At 33.3% G+C, this 16545-nt stretch overlaps 1 protein-coding gene and 1 pseudogene across 1 annotated transcript; both read left to right on the top strand.

Moving 5' to 3' along the window:
- Window positions 1–6956: 6956 nt before the first annotated feature.
- On the top strand, window positions 6957–9485 carry LOC126695627 (probable O-methyltransferase 3; annotated as a pseudogene).
- A 2648-nt stretch (window positions 9486–12133) lies between these two features.
- Window positions 12134–16161, top strand: LOC126695624 (probable O-methyltransferase 3). The gene is made up of 2 exons (XM_050392450.1): window positions 12134–12954; window positions 15629–16161. The coding sequence occupies exons 1-2, from the start codon at window positions 12160–12162 to the stop codon at window positions 15929–15931; spliced, it is 1098 nt and encodes a 365-aa protein (XP_050248407.1). The 5' UTR covers window positions 12134–12159; the 3' UTR covers window positions 15932–16161.
- Window positions 16162–16545: the final 384 nt, after the last annotated feature.

Raw genomic sequence — 16545 nt, 5'->3', positions numbered from 1 at the left:
GATAAATTCCCTGGTCCCAGACCTCGCAATTGCACCCAAATTGTTCACCAAATCTAGAACCCAAAAACTAGAAAAAGTGTTAGCAATCTAAAATTACATTAAATATTACGTTATTGGACCAAAATAGAAAAAAAATAATATATAAGTACCTACACGCATAAGTAGAGAGAGCCTTGTTGAATCAAATCATGGACAATGGGCTACACACGTAAATGCAAAACAAGCAGTCTTAATTCTCATCCAAGTAGCTTAATTCCCTTAATAAAATACCGTAAATTCCAAAAAAAAAATAAATAAAAAAACACTACAAAAATTACTTTACCAGTATTATTTTTCAAGAAGCCATTTCAGGCACAAACCCTCCTATTTAAAATCTTGAAGTCAACCACGATAATAACCCACCGTAAAAAGATAGAACCTAAAAACTTGTTGAAGCCTTTAACAGTAAATGTCTTCAATCTAAACAAAAATAAAGGAGGATGTAGAGCTAAATTAACTGCCTTCAATCCGAAGAAGAGTCAGAGATAGAAAGTGAGATCGAAACTAGTAGTGTACGTGAGTTTGTGGGTCTTAAAGTGTAGGAATTTTAATTTACATATTTATCCACATTACTTGAAAACTTGTAGGTGAGTATGATGAGGGTATTTTGGTTAATGTATTAGTGAGAGTTACAGTTGCATTGTTACCGGATTGTCTCTTAGTTTTGTCTCTACTTAAACATAAGAGTATGAGGGCATTTTTGAACTAAAATATGAGGAATCCAAACAGGGGGAGGTTGTATACATAATAGTATAGATAACAGTGAGCTGAAGATAATAAACACCGTGATAATAAATACCGTGAAGTTTAATGTTTTATGAAGGACGAAGCACAATTAAACAGATATAACAATGACCTCAAGGCACCAACATCAAAGGTAAAACACTTTTCAAAGTCAGTTCCAGTTGGGCTGCACATGAAACTGGCGAGTCTTTGATTTAGTTGCCATAATCGAACGTATATGACCATGATCTTTGATCGAACAGTTGAGTAAATGTGTATTCCAAATCTGCAGTGTCATATTAATTGGCTACGATTACAAGAGATATTTCAGTGTTTCAAGCTGTAGGATTGCATAATTTGTAAGAGTGATGGTTCTAAGAGCAAAGTGATGCTTTTAATCTCTAAATGTTTAATGACCAAAGATAATAAACACCGTGATGTTTAAACACCTTGAGAATGACCAAAAATAATAAACAATGTGATCTTCAGGATCTGTTTTCTGAAATACCAAACACAATTAATAAATTAATATAGTGTAATTTCAGCGTGATAGACGAAACATAATTAATATAGCGAAGTTTCAAGATGACCAAGTTCGAACTTTGAGAGCTCGTCACTAGCCTCCTGCTGTAGCACCAACTATAGTCAACTCAAATTCCTTCAATCACAGCACATGAGCCAAATGATGTGGCTGTTTAGTGAAGTCATGTTCGCAATTCTACACGTGTTGCTCAACGGCTCAGCACTATTTCACACCAACACTCACGTGAATACAGAATTGTCAAATTCGATGCACAGATGTCCCATTTACATTTAATGTTGCAACTATTGCCCACCTTTGATGTGACATTGGAAACATTTAAAATCCTGTTGATATAGTGTTTTTCCATCCTGGTTGTTCATTGACAAGCCCTAATAACTGAAATTGTAATGCAAGCCCATGAAATTAGGTTATAAATGCACCACAATAATGATCTTCTATCTACCCCGCTAACTTCGTAGATTGATTCAGCTATGAGTCACAATGTCTCAACATCAAATCGTACAATGCGAAACAAGTTTGGATCTACTTAAACAAATGAATCATCACAAGTTCCAACAGACCACTATGGAGGGAAATGGGTTGGAAAGAAGAGAGATTTCATTAATATGCCAATATACACGTACGAGAGTCTTGGAAGCGTCGGGCACATCATGGTTGACAAACCTACAAAACTAAGTACAGATACCACCGCAATAGAGTTCATCGTAGCAGAACCACCATGGTTAACCCTATACGAGAAGAGGTGTGAGTTAGAGGTGTATTGTCGATGGCACAAGTTACGGGTTACGAGTTCCTAAGGCACGCTCAGCCGAGTTACCTAGAGATGAACCTGCCAACATACTTGCTTGTCTTGAACAAGAGAACAATCAAATGCAAAGGCGACTAGACCGTTTTCACGCAATCCAAAAAGCTAGGAAGCATCTAAAGGGGAAGGCACAATAGCGAGCCGTCAAGTCTATTAATGAAATTACTGTGTTAGATGATGAAAGAGATATTTCAGAATTCTCAGATTCAAGCAATGATGATTTCCAAAAATTTCTACCTACGAACATTAGACATTGTTGTTAATGTCTACACATTCTGTGCAATATAGAATGTTGTTGTTAATGTTTGACAAATGATGATTATGTACGTTCAACTTTTGCAACTCTACAGATTAACTGTTCATTAGTTTTGGCTAAGTTTATATGAAATCAGTTTCTCTTGTTTTCCATGCTGTTCTTTGTTGCTACATATGATTCTTCTGCTTTGGTTGGACAATGTCCTCCGCTTTGTAATGTAGGAAAAATCTTAGGAAGTGAAATGCCTCCAGTTAGATATGTTGATATTTCCAATATTCTATTTGTGTAACTTGAAATGTTACACACATAAAATCCTTTCACCCAAATTAGATTTATTGCACATTACTTGTAGGAAAATTTAATAGATTCAATACATACAGACTAATCCAAACCACACAGACCAACCACACATGATTCAATAATACGAATAATTCATTTATATGAGTTGTTTTAGTCGTTGTATCATATAAACATATCCGTGTATCTTACTTCTACTAGTGTACTACTTTATATAGATACATTACATACAGACTCATCCAAACTAGACTAACCACTCACTCACTGAAAATCTATATGCCTCATACAAGGTCGTCATTACGATGATATTTGGCTTACTAAAAATAGGGCAAATGCCTAAAAGCCTAATCAGGCTCTAAAATGTTTCATTCAACTTATTAGTTTGTTGTAGCATTGCTCCATAGCTCCCTAACGTTGCAATTGTGATGATCGGAATCCATTGATGTAAACCTTGGAAGCATAGTTGCACTTGTGTAATTTTACATTGATGTTGAGAAAATGTAACTACATCTTATACTCGCAAAGACTCACTGAAAATTTTGTAAGGGAATATGGGGATAAAACTCTCTAATGTTGCTACACTCGCTGATCATAATACAATACAATGGTCAAGTGAGGTTGGAGAAGGTTGACACAGCTCGGCATTGTTCAGCCAAGTCATGTTCGCAATTCTGCATGTGCTACTCAATAGCTCGGCACTGTTGAACCCTGTTCAGTCATATCATCTATGCTCATGTGAATACACAGATATGCAACCTTTTGCAATGCACTGTTTTCAAAAGTGTAAGCAAAATTTTGGAGGTGAGCTGTCCACCATTGCTACACTAATGTTCGTAGTTCTACATGTGATGCTTAACAGCTCGACAATGTTAAACCCTGACCACAAGTACCCATCCCCACTCACGTGAATACATAGATGTGCAACCCTTTGCAATGCACCGTTTTCAAGGAGGTAGAGCATCCCTGAATTGGTTCATTATAATTTTGGGGGTGAGCTGTCCACCGTTGCTACACTGATGTTCGTAATGCTGCATGTGTTGCTCAACAGCTTCGCATTGTTGAACCCTGTCTAGTCATATCACCTACACGCATGTCAATATACAAATATGCATCCTTTTGCAATGCCCCGTTTTCAAGGATGCAGAGCGTCCCTGAAAAGTTTATGATACATTTAACACAACTCGGCACTATCTCGTCAAGTCATGTCAGATGAAGCATAAGAATGCTGAATAGTCTTCAACAAGACATACCAAACTCATAAGAGAAAAGTCATAAAACCATATCCATCAGATATAAGCATAAACATCACTAGTTTAAAATTTAAACAGGTTATCCTAGTACGAACTCTGATGGTCAACCACGTGAAATATTGAGACACTAAGCACCACAACAGGCTTCCTCTCGATCACCTCGAAGACACTGACATTTCCTTCTTCTAAATGATTGTCTTTCGAAAATGCAACCCATCCCTTCTCGAAACTCATTGCTGATTAAGTTTTGATAGAAGTAATAGCACAAGACATTAAAGTGTGACAAATTGCTTCCGAATAATATACTTGGTAGAAAATTCAGCAAGTACATACTGCACAAGAAGGAGAAACAACTAAGCATTAAAGCATATATGTTTCAAGGCCATATTTAAGACAACATCATGATCACATTATGTATAAAGGCTTACCATATTATGCGGCCACGAGATATCCATGAAAGAAGGATTTTTAGGCTCGAACTTTTCAGCTGCATTGATTGCTCTCTCTCTTCCTCTAGACATGCTAGAAAACATTTCCGTAACAAACTTTTCTCTGACTTCATGTTTTGTGGTTAAATCATCTGAGGGAGATATGTTTGTATTAGCTTCATCTAAGTCTATTATTTCTACCTGATTATCTTCCAATTTACAGTTTTTGCTGGGTGGATATTGAATCCCAGTGGCAGTCTTATCAAATATAAGAACATCGAAGCTTGAATTTCCTTCATATTTGAAAACTAAAAATTAACCATAACAGATAAAATGGTATACAACGAAATCCTCCCAACCAAGTTTCTAGTTTACAATGTTCTTATCTGCTTTCTTCAATCCCACTTGCCAAAGACCACCATAGGGAGTAATGACTGTAGCTACAGTGGATAGCTCAGCACTGTTGAACCCTGACCACAAGTACCCATCCACACTCACGTGAGTACACAGAGCATCCCTGGGAAGTTTATGCATCAATTTTAGGAGTGAGCTGTCCACCATTGCTACACTGATGTTCACAGTGCTGCATGTGCTACTCAACAGCTTCGCACTGTTGAACCCTGTCCAGTCATATCACCTACACGCACGTCAATACACAGTATGCATCATTTTGCAATGCACTGCCTTCAAGGATGCAGAGAATCCCTGAAAAGTTTATGATACATTTAACGGAGCTCGGCACAGTCTCGTCAAGTCATGTCAGATGAAGATAAGAATGCTGAATAGTCTTCACGTAAATAAATACACAACCTTCTTTGCAATACACATAGTTAAACTAAATAGTTCAACAACAAAGTCTAATTACAACACGATACAATTACTCTTCATCTGACATCTCCACGTCTAACTGATAAATGGGATCAGCAAGAAGTGATTGCATGAATTGTGCGTGCTCGTACCACCCTCCCTCCATTGATTCTCGAATCTCAACTTGGGTTCGATATCGATTAATACGTATCTTCATTCGATTATTTTCTTCTCTTATTAGATTCAATGCTTTACGAAGTTCATCGATCGTGTCTCTAGGCATCTGCGATGTGAGTCGCTGAGGCACTGATAACTTAAAACCAACCAACTCATCATAAAACATTTGCTGTTCACGAAATAACCAATCCCACTCCTGTCTCATGGTATTGTGAACGTAAGCACTATTTCGTAGATTTGGATTAATTGGATAGCTGAACTCATCTTCCAATACCCAGCAACAACCCATAACAGTGAACACATCGTGAGGCCTATAGAGTTGTGGGTTGCCAGAACCAGACATTGACGCTGAATATAATAACAACAAATGATCAAGTTAACAGTGTGCATCAACTGTTGGTAAATAATGTGATGCTGCATAAAATGGTACATGACAAAGACAGTCATAAATTTGTGTACTACTACATGCTAAAAATGAAATACTAACACTAACATTTGACAATATACATTAGACGTTGTTAATGTCTACACGTTGTGTGCAATACAAAATGTTGTTGTTAATGTCTAGACCAATGATGATTATGTACACTGCCTATATGATTATGACCAATGCTGATTATGTGCAATACAAAATGTTGCTACAATAAAGATTTCATTCTCTTGTGACCAACGTTTACTACAACAAACAACCAAAATCACACCACTGTACTTACTTCACACTCATTCAACCAAAAAAATAAAAATTCAGTAACTACAACAAACAACCAAAATCACACCAATGTACTTCACACTCATTCAACCAAAAAATTTAAAATTCAGTACAATATCAAATGAAAATACCATTGCCATAAAATTTTGGTGAAAGTTTTTTACCTGAGGTGATACAAATTTTAGTTCAGCCCGGAAGTAGCTGTGCGGAGCAGAGTGGAACTCAGTTCAGACAGAAAGCGAGACACTGTGAATGGGAGGAGAAGAAATATAAGAGAATACCTCAATTTTACGAAGATCGAGTATCCTTTATAACTCGACATTTAGTTAATCGAGTTATATTAAACGACTTGAACCCATACGCTTGACACCAAGACAGTGCGCAAAGCTTTAACAAAAGCATAACTCGAGATCTACATAGTCGATTATATAACTCATTTTCCTTATAATCGAGTTATGTAGGGTTTAAACAGACCAAATGCCATGCTGGACAACCAGTGTGGCAAAAAGCTGAACATAACTCGATTATAGTGTGATCGAGTTATTCACATAACTCGATTTTACATTTATCGAGTTATAAAACAGGGGCATTTCCCTGATTAGTTGGACAAAGAGGGCACAACGCTGCTTATTTTGCCCAAAAAGGGCATTTGCCCATTTTCCCCCATAATACGAAGATGAAATGATTTAATTTTTTTTTTTTTTTAATTTCCTTGCTGAATGGGAGACTATCTATCATTAAACAAAAGAAATCATACAAGACATCATGGGCCCATTCTTTTTCGTTTCTGTCTCAACTATAACTAAAAAATTTCCGAATCTTTTCTTTTGACCAATCCTTAAATGATAGTTGCATGTTCGCAAATTACAATTAAAATGTTTCCGTACAATTTTCTAAAGAGTTGGTATGTAGAAAAACAAAATGAGTGGCATTAGACAACTTAGTTTCAAATTGGTCCCCGGAGAAAATGCTACTGAGCTACTTGATGCTCAGGCCCTCATATGGAACCACATTTTCAACTTCGTAAATTCTATGTCCCTAAAATGTGCAATTGAACTAGGTATACCAGATATCATCCACAACCATGGCAAACCCATGACTCTCTCTGAACTCATCACTGCACTACCAATCCACCCTACAAAATCTCCCCATGTCTACCGCCTCATGCGCATTTTGATCTACTCTGGCTTCTTTGCTCCAAAAAACACTAGTGAAAATGACCAAAAAGAAGCATGAGTACTGACTGAACCTTCTAGGCTCCTCCTTAAGGACAATCCCTTGAGTATGACACCTTTCTTACTAGCCATGGTTGATCCAATGTTGACAACGCCGTGGAATTATTTGACCACTTGGTTCCAAAATGAGGATCTTACACCATTTGGCACAACGCATGGGAAGACAATTTGGTATTATGGGGAGCATGAACTAAAATTTGCCAATTTTTTCAGTGAGGCTATGGCTAGCAATGCACGCTTAGTCATGAACGTGGTGGTTGACAAGTGTAAGGGGGTGTTTGAAGGATTGGAGTCATTTGTTGACGTTGGAGGTGGCACAGGAACTGTGGCCAAGGCCATTGCCGATACATTCCTAAATATAGAGTGCACTGTATTTGATCTCCCACACGTAGTTGCTGACTTTCAAGGGAGTAAGAACTTGAAATATGTTAAGAGGGGACATTTTGAGGCAATTCCTCCTGCAGATGCTGTTTTTATGAAGGTAAAATATATTTTTGTGCTGTTTCCACCCAAGGTTGTCAAAATCGGGATCCTACATAGGATCGTGGGAGGTAGGTGAGATCGTGGATCGTAGGATCGGATCGTGGATCGTAAGATCCTACATTATTTGAGAAAAAACAAAAAATACACATTGGTATGTTAAATAATCACATAAATTATACATTTATTGATATAATTACCATACATTACTACATTCATTTGTAGCATTATTTAAAGATGCCAAAAATCTCAAAATGTGATACTCTATTGGAATATTTTTTATTTGAGTCTAACTGATACTCTCTCTATATTAGAGTGGAAAAACTTGATCTATTGGGATTTATTTTTCATTTGGGTCCAACTGAACCTTCTATCAAATTAAAGAAGATTACAAGAAACCAAGGTTGTTTGGGATTGTCAGAATCGTACGATCCTACCAATCCTGAACGATCGCAAAGATCCTTGAAAGATTTAGATCGTTTTGGGTAGGTGAGATCGTAAAATCGTAGGATCGTAAAATCCAGATCGGGATTTTGACAACCATGTTTCCACCCGTACTTGAATGGTCGTATTGCTCACATTAGAATAAAAATATTTTGTCACTTTTTTTTTTCCCATATTTTATTTAGTCCCTAAGGAGAAAGACAGGAGGCATGGTGTTTTGAGTATATGAATTACATGGTAAATGACATCTGATTAATACAATTTTTTTTTTTTGCTGTATGTTTAGAAATGAAAAAAAAAAATCCAATAGTGAGAATTTCAAAATAAAAATTTAATAAAAATTTATTGTGTAGTATAATACTATAAAGAGATACACACCACCTATAACTTGATTGTATATAAATATAGTTTGGTTCAAGTTACAACATATCTAACTTTTATCAATGATCAATAACTTTTTATTAGATGTGTTTCATTACAAATCTACCATCGAAATAAATTTTCTCATCATGCGTTATATGTTTTCAAAATATAAGTATCTACTATCAAATACTGATAATTATCTTATCTATAAAATATTTCAATTTCAGTTTTTTATTTATTTAAAATTTTGCGTGAAAAATGAGTTTATGAGTAAAAAGTAAATAGCATTCAATTGATACAAAATATGGCATATATGTCAAGAATATATAGAAAACATGGGATTAGAAATTTGAAAATATTATGTTTGTTTAGAAATATCAAAATACTACGTTTGTTTCATGCCATTGGGTATGATTCATTTCATGCATTTCACTTTGCCACATATTTGGATGAAAAAGTTTCTTCCCTGGCCAAAAAAGGATTATTTTAATGGCATGGACTAAAGAAAATAATAAGAAAAGAATAAAAAAATATATCATTATTTCTAAGTGGTTGACCTCTCACAGCAGTTTTAGTGTTTTTTTTTATAATTTTTTTATTATTGTTCATGCAAATGAGAATATAGTGGATATTGCATGATTGGAATGAAGAGGAATGCGTGAAACTACTTAAGCGATGCAAGGAGGCAATCACAGTCAATGATAAGAAGGGAAAAGTAATTATCATAGACTTGATGATGGAGAATCAGAAGGAAAATGAGAAGTCTACTAAGACACAACTCTTCTTTGACATGGTGATGATGGTATTGGTGAAAGGAAAAGAGAGAACTGAGAAAGGATAGGCTAAGGTATTTCTGGATGCTGGTTTTAATGACTATATGATAACCTCTATACTGGGTTTAAGGGCTCTTATTGAAGTCTATCCTTAATAAGCTCTTGCAAGTTTGATAGATTTTCATGCATGTTTTGGTTTCTTGTGTGCCTATGTATGTTATCAGTGATATGCTGACTCTAAATAAAATAATGTATTAATGTTTTATCAGGAAAAAATTGGCTTTTGTCCATTTCAAAAAAACAATATAGCATTTTGCCTTCTTTCCCAAATTAATTAGGGAAATGCCCATCTTTTGAAACTTGATTTTCTCAAAATCGAGTTAAGCCCTATAGTGACATTTTTAAGGATTCTATAGTGACGTTTTAAGGACCTATAGTGGCGTTTTGTAATTCGATTTCCATGAAGCCGAGTTATAGGTAAAAAAAAAGAAAAAAAAAAATTGCATATAACTCAACTTCATGGAGATCGGATTACAAAACGCCACTATAAGTCTTTAAAACGTCACTATAGACTCCTTAAAACGCCATTATAGAGCTCCAAATTTTTTTTTTTTTTTTATAATTCGATTTTGAGAAAATTAAGTTTCAAAAGATGGGCATTTCCCTAATTAGTTTGGAAAAATGAGCAAAATGCTAGATTGTTTTTTGAAAGGGGCATTTGTCCATTTTCTCCTGTTTTATCATGTATGGAAAGTATGTGCAATATTATTTACCACTAGTTGATGTCCTGCACAATGTGCGTATACACTATCAGTTTGTTTTTAAAATTTAATAAGAAATAATATTTATGATGTATAATACTCATGATGTGTTATGATATTTAGAAAATTAATTTTGTTATATTACACGTCATCTATTATATTTAGAAATTAATTATTATATGTCACTAAAATAAGTTAATTGAATTCCGGATAATTGAATTCCATAATTATCACGTGAATTCCATAATCTATCTGGCTTCAATTATCCTAATGAGGAAAGCAGATCTAGCAAATCTAATTGAAAAAATTTAAATAAGCATTTAAGAGATGCAGTGGGGGCAAAAAAAATGTGTTGTAATTCCAAACCTACATCTACGAGAAATTCTAGACAAAATCTTCTATCAACAATATAAATATATTACAACCACGTTTAACCAAAATTCACATACTTACAAACATAAAAAAATGTCATAAACCTTACACACATAAAACAAACAAACTCTTAACACACAATCATGGGTATCCTTCAACCTCAAATAAAAAATCTACTAAGTTATTTAAAAAAAAAAACTCACTCGCTTGTGTTCTTTAAGGAGTTTTCTCATCTCCCAATGTGCAGGGACTCTTAAGCAAAAGTAATCAAACTATTTACAAAAATACCTTTCAATTATCTTTCTTGATGGACAAAAAATACTCAATTAATTCTTAAACAATGGAAGCTAAATTTTTTTACTTTCCTATGAAGAAAACCCATTAATGTCCTAATAAGAATTTGAGAACATTTCTAACAAGACGACATTACCTATAATTCTTTCATCAAAATGAATCATATGACATATTATGCAAAGTTGAAATGATTTAAATTTTTATTTATTTTTAATATCTTTTGCTAAATGGGACTTTACGTAGGTTTGGAATTACAACACGTGTTTTTTGCCCCCACTGCACCTCTTAAATGCTTATTTAAATTTTGTCAATTAGATTTGCTAGATCTGCTTTCCTCACAAGGATAATTGAAGCCAGATAGATAATGGAATTCACGTGATAATTATGGAATTCAATTATGAAATAGCATAGGGCCCACTTTCATAAAGCGCGAGCTGCATTCATTTTCACAATCCCTCTTGATAGGGGTATGCATGGGTCAAGTTGGATCGGGTTGAAGAGATTTTTTGACCCAACCCATCATGGTGGGTAAAAAATAATTCAACCCAACTCAACCCATCATATAAGTCCAACCCAACCCAACCCACATAGGTTGAGTTGAGTTGGGTTGAACCCATGGGTTTGACAAATTTTATTATTATTATTATTAAATTGAGTAGAAAAAAATATAAATATTAATATATTAAAAAAACCTAAAGATTAGTATCAATGTAACTCCTTAAAGGCAAATAACACTAATGACTAAACAACAATAGTAATTTATTAGGATTTGTATGAACTAATTGACTTTTAAATAGGATAGGAAGAATTGGTTATTTAAAATTTTTTATTAATTATATAATATTTTATATATATATTAAATTAGTATTAGTAGGAGGAACCGAAGAAATGCTGCTCTACAGCTGGTTTTTTTTTTAAATTATTAAATATATAATATATATTTAAATATATATATAAGTTCCCTACAATAGATTTTAAAAAAATATTAAATATAAAATATATATTAAATATGAGTGGGTTGGGTCGAGTTTGACGGGTTTGTAATTTTATGACCCAAACCCAACCTGACCCACTATAAAAAAAATTTTTGTAACCCAACCCAACCCACCAAGCCTTAAAAACTGACCCAACCCGACGGGTCGGGTTGGATTGGGTCGGGTTTGATGGATCGGTGGGTTTTCTGCACATCCCTACCTCTTGATTAATTGAATTCCTGATGAGGATACATGTCTTTTTCATTCTGTCTTTTCTGTATCAATTTTTAAAGAAAAGATGTTTTCTTATACCTTTTTCTGTAGTCCAAATACTATTGGATGTCGGTAGGATATGAGCAAATCACTCAATTCTCAATATTATATATATAAGCCCAATGTTCTAAAGAGTTGGTATGTAAAAAAACAAAATGAGTGGCACTAAACAGCTTAGTTTCAAATTGGTTCCAGGTGAAAATGCTACTGAGTTACTTGATGCTCAAGCCCACATATGGAACCACATTTTCAACTTCGTAAACTCCATGTCCCTTAAATGTGCAATTGAACTAGGTATACCTGATATCATCCACAACCATGGCAAACCCATGACTCTCTCTGAGCTCATCACTGCACTACCAATCCACCCTACAAAATCTCCCCATGTCTACCGCCTCATGCGCATTTTGATCCACTCTGGCTTCTTTGCTCCAAAAAACACTAGTGAAAATGACCAAGAAGAAGCATACGTACTTACTGAACCTTCTAGGCTCCTCCTTAAGGACAATCCCTTGAGTATGACACCTTTCTTACTAGCCATGGTTGATCCAATGTTGACAACGCCGTGGAATTATTTGACCACTTGGTTCCAAAATGAGGATCTTACACCATTTGGCACAGCGCATGGGAAGACAATTTGGGATTATGGGGGGCATGAACTAAAATTTGCCAATTTTTTCAGTGAGGCTATGGCTAGCGATGCACGCTTAGTCATGAACGTGGTGGTTGACAAGTGTAAGGGGGTGTTTGAAGGACTGGAGTCATTTGTTGACGTTGGGGGTGGCACAGGAACTGTGGCCAAGGCCATTGCCGACACATTCCCAGATATAGAGTGCACTGTATTTGATCTCCCACACGTAGTTGCTGACTTTCAAGGGAGTAAGAACTTGAAATATGTTGGAGGGGACATGTTTAAGGCAATTCCTCCTGCAGATGCTGTTTTTATGAAGGTAAAATATATCTTTGTGCTGTTTCCACCCGTACTTGAATGGTCCTGTATATATAAATTAATTGCATGACTCTTCTCATATTGCTTACATTAGAATAAAAATCTTTTTTCTAACTTTTTTTTTTTCCCATATTTTATTCAGTACCTAAATAGAAAGACAAGAGACACGGTTTTTTGAAAGCATCAAGAGAGGCAGTTTTAATGATCAATAAATCTAGGCAAAAATCAATTTTTTTCAAAATAACTAACTTACCTTGTTGTGATCTGTACATTCCTAAAGTAGTAGTGTTAGTGATAAATCCATTGCATCTTTCTCCTATTACAGCAAACATTATTATACTCGCCCCACCAGTGGCGGAGTTAGGAATTTAAGTCAAGAGGGGCAAAATTAAAAGACAAGATTGAAAGTAAAAAATTAATCTAAAAAAATTAATCAATATTAATAAAAAAATAAATGAACTACTATATGATAATGTAATTGTTATACAGAATCTAACATAAAATGTAAACTTTAATTTATTTTTTTACACTTAGCTTATTTTACTCAATCGCCTTCGACGATTTTTCATATTTTGAAACCACTGCATGATTTCTTCACACTCAATAGTCTTGAATATATCTTTCTCAATATATGTGACTAAGCAATTATTTATCCACTGATCTCCTATTCAATTGCATAATCGATTTTTAATTATGTTCATTGCCGAAAAAGCTCTTTCAACAGTAGTTATTGTAACTAGTAAAATCAATACCAAAGTCACTAATGGATATGAAACTTTTTTTTTTTTTTTAATCATTACCAAGTGAGACCCATGGTTTTATATTATAGTTGTACGTTTTTGTTTTTAAAAGTCCATCAAGTTACTGTGTAGTGTGTTCAGACTCCTATCCTATTCAATGTTGAGATTTTTTTTTCTTTTAATCGTTACTAAGTGGGACCTATTGGTTTTATATATTAGAATTGTAGTAGGAGGAGAAGTCTACTGAGTAAAGGTACGGTGAATTGATTTTTTTTTTTTTTTTTTTTTTTTTTTGTCTTTTGTGTCGGGGGGGAGGGGGAAATAAGGCATTTTAGGTCATTATAATATTATTAGTAAAAAAAATTCAAAGTTCAGAGGGGCACATGCCCCCCCTCCCTCCGCCCCTGGGCCCCACCACACTTTTATTTTAAAGCAAATTATAACTTAACCACATGTGATTTAGCAGAAATTTAAGTTACCTACCTATAGTTTGAAATTTGACATTTTACCACCTAAGGTTAGTTCATTTAGATTTCTATAATCCACTTATGTTAAAAAGAAAACTAAATATGTAATTTTGCTTAACTTTTATGTCATTCTCCTCCAAAAACATTAAAAAAATAAAAATAAAAATAAAAATAAAAATAAAAATAAAAATAAAAATAAAAATACAAGATAAAAAAAATCCATCGAAACACTTGCATTATGTAATTTCAAATTACAGGTAAACAACTTAAATTTTGATCAAACCTTAGGTGGGTAAAGTATCAAATTTTAAACCACTGGTAGGCAACTTAAATTTCAATCAAATTACAAGTGGATAAGTTATAATTTGCCTTTTATTTTAACAATTAATATAACTATTATACTACTAGGAGGGAATGGTGTCATTGATTTTGAACAGCTACCAACCATGGTTTGTAGTAGTTAAAGGCGTCTAACTAGATTCGAGTCCTCCCTTGTGGCTTCGATTGTGTTTGGTCAACTTCCAATCCAAAAGTTACAAGGTCTAGCCCCGGTCTTAAGCGGGTGTAGTCTAGCTTCTACAATTATATTGTCTTCTTATATTCTTTCATACTTACAAAATATTAAAATAATCATAAATTAATAATGAACATTTATAAAAAGCTTAATACCAAATGTTTTAAACTTTAAAATTATACACAAAATATAAGTTTATGGATTATATAGTAAATGATATCTGATTGACAATATTTTATTTTTATTTTTTTGGTGTAGGTTAAGAAAAAAAAAACATATAATCTAATAGTGACAGTTTCAAAATATTAATTTATAAAAAGTTATCATGTAGTGTAATACTATAACGAGATACACCACTTGTAACTTGATTGTATATAAATATAGTATGGTTTCTATTACTTTCTATTAGATGTGTTTCATGATAAATCTACCATTGAAATAAATTTTCTCATTATGCACTATATGTTTTCAAAATATAAATATATACTATCAAATACTGATAATTATTTCATCTATAAAATATTTCAATTTCAATTTCTTATTTAAAATTTTGAGTGAAACATGAGTTTATGAATAAAAAGTAAATAACATTCAATTGATACCAAATATGGCATATATGTGAAGAATAAAATGAATATGTTTGTTTAGAAAACATGGCAATAGAAATTTGGATATAATACGTTTGTTTAGAAATATCAAGATATTACATTTGTTTCATGTCATTGGGTATGTTTCATTTCATGCATTTCATTTTGTCACATATTTGGGTAAAAAGGTTCTTTCTTCACCAAAAAGGGATTATTTTAATTGCATGGACTAAAGATAATATATATATATATATATATTATATATTATATATATATATATATATCATTATTTCTAAGTGGCTAGCCTCTCAAAGTTTTACTGCTTTTTTTTTTTTTTTAATTATTGTTCTTGCAAATGAGAATACAGTGGATATTGCATGATTGGAATGAAGAGGAATGTGTGAAACTACTTAAGCGATGCAAAGAGGCAATCACAATCAATGATAAGAAAGGAAAAGTAATTCTCATAGACTTGATGATGGAGAACCAGAAGGAAAATATGAAGTCAACTGAGACACAACTCTTCTTTGACATGGTGATGATGGTACTGGTGAAAGGAAAAGAGAGAACTGAGAAAGAATGGGCTAAGCTATTTCTAGATGCTGGTTTTAGTGACTATAAGATAACCCCTATACTGGGTTTAAGGGCTCTTATTGAAGTTTATCCTTAATAAGCTCTTGCAAGTTTGATAGATTTTCATGCATGCTTTGGTTTCTAGTGTGCCTATGTATGTTATCAGCGATATGCTGACTCTAAATAAAATAATGTTTTAATGTTTTATCTTGTATTGAAGGTATGTGTAATATCATTTACCACTAGTTGATGTCCTGCACAATGTGCGTGTATGCTATCTGTTTGTTTTTAAAATTTAATAAGAAATACTATTTATGATGTATAATACTCATTATGTGTTATGATATTTAGAAAACTAATATGGTTATATTACACGTCACCTATTATATTAAGCAATAATATATTATATGTCACTAAAATAAGTTTAAAAAAATATAACTAATTGGTCAGATATTATATTACCTCTTCATATTTTCTATATTTGCAAAATGTTGAGATGATAAAAGATTAATAAATATTTTATTTGTAAAATATTTTATTAAATAATATATAACATATTATTAAAACGAATTTTGACATGCATATTAAGAACAATGAAAATGTGTAATCCAATTGTGAAAATTTTGAATATGTTAAAGAAATAAAAAATAGTAATAAGTTATGCAACTTTAATAAAAAGCTACCCATTAACCTTTGTACATCATCTAACCT

The sequence above is a fragment of the Quercus robur genome, chromosome 8 (assembly GCF_932294415.1).
Source record: "Quercus robur chromosome 8, dhQueRobu3.1, whole genome shotgun sequence".
In the NCBI taxonomy this organism is placed as follows: domain Eukaryota; kingdom Viridiplantae; phylum Streptophyta; class Magnoliopsida; order Fagales; family Fagaceae; genus Quercus; species Quercus robur.
Note: the sequence above shows the minus strand (reverse complement) of the source record. Positions and strands in the feature narration are given on the sequence as shown.